General features: G+C 31.9%; 1 protein-coding gene and 2 pseudogenes across 1 annotated transcript; all 3 read left to right on the top strand.

The window, feature by feature from the left end:
- The first annotated feature begins 1,259 nt into the window (after nt 1–1,259).
- Nucleotides 1,260–1,716, top strand: LOC129314518 (auxin-induced protein X10A-like; annotated as a pseudogene).
- Nucleotides 1,717–3,618: 1,902 nt separating this feature from the next.
- On the top strand, nt 3,619–4,061 carry LOC129314549 (auxin-induced protein 15A-like). Its single transcript, XM_054958023.1, has one exon. It carries the CDS (start codon nt 3,673–3,675, stop codon nt 3,922–3,924), a length of 252 nt encoding a protein of 83 aa, XP_054813998.1. The 5' UTR covers nt 3,619–3,672; the 3' UTR covers nt 3,925–4,061.
- A 1,545-nt stretch (nt 4,062–5,606) lies between these two features.
- On the top strand, nt 5,607–6,055 carry LOC129314548 (auxin-induced protein X15-like; annotated as a pseudogene).
- Nucleotides 6,056–6,705: the final 650 nt, after the last annotated feature.

The following is a 6,705-nucleotide window of genomic DNA, read 5'->3' as shown; positions in this document are numbered from 1 at the left end:
AGTCTAGATATATATAGTAAACTTCATGCATAATGTCCACGTGGTCTTGCCAATATACAAGTTTAATATCAATCAATATAGGTCCTCCTTAAGATGTCAAAGAATTAATCTATATATTATCTGGCTTGGTAGCTGCATTATTGCTCCGATCTCTTGATTTAACATCTTGATATCCTTGAAAAGAAAAGAAACTATAAGACAACATCATGTGATCCCTTACGGTCCTTGTCCCTTTGTAGTGTCTTGATCCTTGAGTTCACCAGAAAAGCATCACTGACTTGCTTGTATTTTTATTTTATTTTTAATAACTCTTGAGGACCTTGGAAGACACATAAATGATACTCAAGAACATCAAATTTTGAAAATGACATTAAAAGACCATGACTGCAAGGTAAAAAAATAAAATAAAATAACTAGCTTTATTTTATTATGGAGGGCCAGTTACAAGGATTAATTGCCTGATGCTAATATACTCTATCAACAATAAGAATTATTAGTAAATACTGGAAGCTTGACTGTAAATAATTTATTCAATTATATATTTACATTTTTTTGATCATGATTTCCAACTAAAATTAAGTTTCGGGACTTTAAGATTCAAAAAAGAAAGGAATATGAAAATGGGGCTTTTGATAATTTAAAATTAATATCATTGTCATCATGCAGAGAAATGCACGCGAGTGTTATTTTCCCTTTTATCTCATGCACAGCTAGTCATCCTTAACTGTATTAGAGACATGAATACGAACTTCAATATTTAATTTGAATCCGTAGACATGCATGCCAACCATTACTCATGCGTACTTTTCACTAAAATGCTGCTCCAGCATGTTATTACTATAAGGAAGCATAAGAGATGTCTGAAGCATGTCTGGAACATAAATGACAACTGTAAAACTTGACTGTTCAAATGATATCATTCTTCATATTTGATGAAGACATGCAACAGAATCATATGATGTTTATCATTCATGTCTCTGTGGATTGGACTACAACTCATTAAGCTAACTCTTCATCGATCATATCTTAATCAGATGGAATTTCCAAGTCCTCTATTTTCATTTGGCTCCTTCTAACTTGTTGCTTTTTGAAAAAGACCTCTTAAAGACACAACCATGTGATCTCAAAGAGCCCTTGTCTTCAAGTAGGCCCTATCACATAATCTCTCATCCACCAATTATTGAAGGAAAATACAAATCCATTCATCTATACATACTCATACTTGCATGGATCAAAGCAACACAACTCTACAACAATATCCTCAAGCATCTAAATTTGAGCACTTTCTTCTAATCCTCTTAAACACAAAAAATGGGCTTTCGTTTGCCAGGAACGAGAAGGGCTTCATTTGCCACAAAAGTGGCTTCTTCAAAATCATGCGAAGTGCCAAAGGGATATCTTGCAGTCTATGTTGGAGAGGAAATGAAAGGTTTGTGATTCCTATATCTTACTTGAATCAATCTTCATTTCGAGAGCTGTTGAGCCAAGTTGAGGAAGAATATGGATATGATCATCCAATGGGCGCTCTCACTATTCCTTGCAGAGAAGATGTCTTCATTAATGTCACTTCTTCTTTCAACAGGTGCTAGCTGACAAAGACATGATACACATAGATTAGCCACCACAATTTCGTACTATATCATTTTGCTTTGTAAAGAACTTTGTTCTTTAAATTTTCTTCCCTTACTTGGGAAGAGAAAAATTGTATACCAAAATGAGGAATTTATGAAGAAAATTTTCACCTTTATCTTCAGGCATTGAACTTTTAGTTCAGGACACTAAGGGTTTTTTCTTGTAAAAAAATTCAGCAAAAAATTAGATTCTTGAATATAGTAAATTCCAATAAAGATTTTGGTTGAAGTTAATAAAAGTATCTTTATATAAGTGCAAGCAAATTAATCTATGAGATTCTTAAGAAGACTTAGAAAATAGTTTTATTGATACTCAAAGTGATTTTTTAATTCCTAGAGATTGAATTTAATTTTAGCACAATAATAATTTCTTGTACAGGAAGAGTTGAAAATTCATTGACATTTTAGTCTTCAACGATATCATCAGTTTATAAAAATATGGATTTCAATTCAATGGTTTGTCACCCTCAAGATGTCAAGATGTTATTTATTTGTCTAATAATAGTTGTCTCGACAGTTGTAATGCACTCTCATTATTTAACATCTTGAGCCCTAGAAAGAACATTAGAGACAATATGATGTGATTTCTTATTGTCCTTCTGGCTCTGTAACATCTTATTTCTTGACCACAAGAAAACATCTTGAAGCATTATCCGAGCTCGATTTCATATATTTTTCCACGTATATAATTTGATTATATTGAACATATACTTTCCAACATATACCATGACTTTTGAAATCAAACAGATATGTTCTTGTGAGGTCTAAGTTTGTCGTGAGAATCAAGTAAAAATAGATAAATATAAGCTAATTCCTAGAGAGCCGAGGGAAAATGTTAACTTCATCAAATGTCAACTGTAGCTCCATGGGTTCCCCTGTCATTGATTGTTGAAAGCTTCTTGTTCTGCTATTGAATTACACAGTTTTATTAGAGATATGAATAAGAACATAGGTAGTATAGGCTCTAATTGTTCTGTAAATTTATTTACAGGCAATTAATTAAAGGTGGGAATGGAAAACTACAAAATGCATTTTTCCTGGTATATCTATAGTCGTCTTTAACTATTTATTAATTTGATTATACTGAAAAGATACTTTCCAGCATAATCGTTAATTAGTTGATTATTGCCTTAACTTTGATCCAAGTGTATGAGTGAACCATGAATTTTGAAGTCAAACAGATTTGTTCAGGTGAGGTCCAACAAATAGATAAACAAAATTAAGCTAATTCCTAATTAAAATTTAAAGGGCAGCGAGAAAATGTTTAGTTCATCAAATGTACACTATAGCTCCACCAGTTTGATCTGTTATTGAATTTCGCAATTTGATTAACAAGAACATGAAGCCTGGGAAAGAAAAATTGTTTTGTTCATACGACTTCCATCAATAACTTAATTAGCAATCTCATCAATATTTTCAAGTCTTTATATATTTAGTTTTCACTAAGAATGTGCCAAGAAAAAATATTCCCCTTTGAGATAAATTTCCAGATATTTCATTAACCTGATCCAAGAAGCATGTTTATTGCAATCCTATAAGCTAAGGCACTTTCCAAAAGCTCAATACTTACTCTTTTCAACTGAATGCTACTCCAACATGTCTCAGTAGGACTAATGAAGATATAGGAAAAGCCTAAGAGATGTCTTAAGTATGTTTGTAACTTGAAATGACAACCATAAATTTCTTTCAATAGACGTTAAGCTTTTGAGAAGTTCCAATTATTCTTCTTGACATTTGAGAAAGACATATATAAGACAATATCATGTGATCCTTGTCATCAACATGTCTCTGGACTATCTTCATTTGGCTCATCCTGACATGTTATTATTATTATCATTTGAAAAAGACCTCCAAGACAGCATCATGTGATCTCTATATGCCCTTGTCTTCAAATAATATAATTAACCCCTATCTCCACAATTCATCTATATATACTCATACTTCTATGCTTTCAGAGGCAAGAAACACAAGTATTTCACAATACTCTCTGGCATAAACATTCAAACATTTCCTTCTTATACCTCTTACTCACAACAAAACAATGGGTTTTCATCTTCCTGGAGTCAAAAAAACTTCAAAATCCGGTGAAGTGCCAAAGGGATATTTGGCAATATATGTCGGAGAGGAGATGAAGAGATTTGTGATTCCTATATCTCACTTGAATCAACCTTCATTTCAAGTGTTGTTAAGTGAAGCTGAAGAAGAATTTGGACATGATCATCCAATGGGAGCTCTCACTATTCCTTGCAGAGAAGACATTTTCCTGAAAGTCATTTCTTCCAAGGAATGCTAGCAAGCATGAAAAGACAACATTAACAACTAGATTAGTCAACACAATTTTGTAAAGAAGACAAGTTAGATAGTGATTTTGCTATGTAAAGATTTCCTCCCTCTTTTTCTTATTATGCTTGGGAAATGACAAATTGTATACATCAGATGAGAAATTCATGAATAGACAATTTTTTACATTATATCAATCAATTTTGAACATCAACGGCATTGATATGATCTTTTAGTTTAGGCGACTGAAAATGTTATATTCCTTAATCCAGCAAATTCAAAACAAGATTTAGTTTTGTGGGAACAAAAGCATTTCTATATAAGTTCAAGCATGTTAATCCCTTGAATCTCTTCGAAGAAATTTTAGGTTTATTTGGTAATAAAAAAATTCTAAATTTCCTGGATAAATTATATTATGTTACTTTCTAATTTCAACTGTGTAATTAAATTCCATAAGGGTAGATTAGGAAATACCATTTATGTTTTTGTCACCAATAATAGTATCTAAACTAATAAAAATATGTGAACTAAATTCAATAGCTTGTAACATCGTTATCTAAATTCAACTTTCTAGCAACACTTAGCTTGTTTCATAATGGATTGTTGGGTTAAAGGGTGAAGCAAGTTTCTAGAAGTGTTAAACGGTGCAAAATCACCATTTTCTAAATCTTTTCTTAGTTAATTAATGGTTAAAGTTAATATTTATTAATAGTAAAACAATATCATATCGTTTTAAAACATTGAAGGAAAATATTATACCAAAAATGAGTTTATTAGGATCCTAGATGTTTCTAACTTATAGTTTAGTGACAAATTTACACTTTAACCTTAGATTATTTGTATCAAATACAATCTCCTTTGGTGCATAGCAACCATTAGATTTCATGAATATTTTGGCCTTCTTTATTTTCTTTTCTTTGCTTTCTTTCTTTCTTTCTTTGCTTTTTGTTTGGTTACCCAAGGTATCCCCATAATACTCCTTTAGTTTCTAGCCTCTGCAAGATTTTAAGATTTTAATCTATATCCTTTATTATGTAGATGGCTTGATAAAGATATTTCTTGCCTTCGAAGTAGTTATATGTGCTGCAAAAGACGTACGTTACCAACTAGTTTGGTAGTAGTTTTCAAAATTGCTGGTGATTTTCTTTCTTTCTTTCTTTATTTTATTTATTTATTTATTTTTTGTAGCAGACCACTTCTTAACCTGAATCTATAGAAATGCCAACTTCTACTTATACTTTTAAATTAAATGCATCTCTACATGCTATTAGTTGAACTGATGAAGGAAAGCATATATATATATATATATATGAGATGTTTCAAGCATGTTTATAACTTCATATGACGACTATAAATTTTTTTTAGATTGACATTAAGCTTTGAACTGTTTCCAATGATCCATCTAGATATTTGACAAAGACATAAAGCACAATCATGTGATCTTTCTCATTCATGTCCCAGATTGGACTTCACCTCATTCAGCCAACCATTCATCAATCATATATCCTCTCTTCATTTGGTACATCCTGACTTGTTTCTTTCTGAAATAGACCACCAAGACAACACCATGTGATCGCTCGTGAGCTCTTGTCATCCAATAGGCCCTATCACATAACCTCACCCACCAAATTGTTCCATCTATAAATACTCATACTTGCATGTATTTTAGAAGCATAGCAATTCAACAGCAATATATTGAAGCATTTAAATTTGAGCTTTCTCTGATCTTATTCTCCTGAACACAAAATGGGTTTTCGCTTACCTGGAATGAGAAGGGCTTCATTTGCTACAAAGGCAGCTTCTTCAAAATCAAGTGAAGTACCAAAGGGATATCTTGCAGTATATGTTGGAGAGGAGGTGAAGAGGTTTTTATCCCCATATCTTACTTGAATCAACCTTCATTCCAAGAGTTGCTAAGTCAAGCAGAAGAAGAATTTGGATTTAATCATCCAACGGGCGCCCTCACTATTCCTTCCACAGAAGAAGTCTTCCTACATGTCACTTGTTGCTTAAATGGACGCTAATTATCATGCCAAGAGAAAACTAACATAGATTAGTTCATTCCATAGTTTTCAAAAGGAGGCAATTTAGATCCTTTGACTTTTTGTAAAGAGTTGCATTTTTCTATTCTTTCCCAACTTGAGAAGTGGAAAATTGTTTATTCAAATGAGATGTTCTCAATCAATTTTGAATATTTAATGCATTTAACTTTGGATTTATGCTTATTTGAAGATTCACTCTATTGGTTGCAAACAGAGGGAAAAAATATTATGGCTTTCTATGATAGAAATAATTCGATTTACTTTTATTCTTTCAACTCAGTATAAAGCAACATGTAGCCAGCATAATTTTTTCCTTTTCTTAAATTTATATATATATATATATATATTAAAACTGAGTTAGTATGACATCATTTGCCCAACGAAAATTCAGAGTTATGGTAATCAACTAATGCCTAATGGATGTGCCGTATAGTAGCTCTTCAATATCATCAAATTAATAATATATTTAAAGACTCTTGAAAACGGAAAAATAAAAATAGAAACTCATATTAAGTTTCGATATACGAAGGGACAATGACAATAAGAGATCACATGATGTTGTGTCTTTGAGGTACTTTTCAAGGATCAAGATGTTAAAACACATTCATAAAATTTCAAGCCAACTCATAAGAGAGATAGATTAAGATTTGATGGGTGCATTATTTGCCATAATGTTTCGAGACAAGACCGCGTGAAGAGTGCATGACAATCCGTTCCATATCCTGCCATGGATACCAAAAACAAATGGACCA

Source organism: Prosopis cineraria, unplaced genomic scaffold (genome assembly GCF_029017545.1).
Source record: "Prosopis cineraria cultivar Desert tree isolate PC_DT_omini unplaced genomic scaffold, ASM2901754v1 PC6, whole genome shotgun sequence".
Lineage (NCBI taxonomy): Eukaryota > Viridiplantae > Streptophyta > Magnoliopsida > Fabales > Fabaceae > Prosopis > Prosopis cineraria.
Note: the sequence above shows the minus strand (reverse complement) of the source record. Positions and strands in the feature narration are given on the sequence as shown.

What these genes read in the sequence shown, in the direction of transcription:
- LOC129314549 (XM_054958023.1), top strand. Translation starts at nt 3,673, where the DNA reads ATGGGTTTTCATCTTCCTGGAGTCAAAAAAACTTCAAAATCCGGTGAA.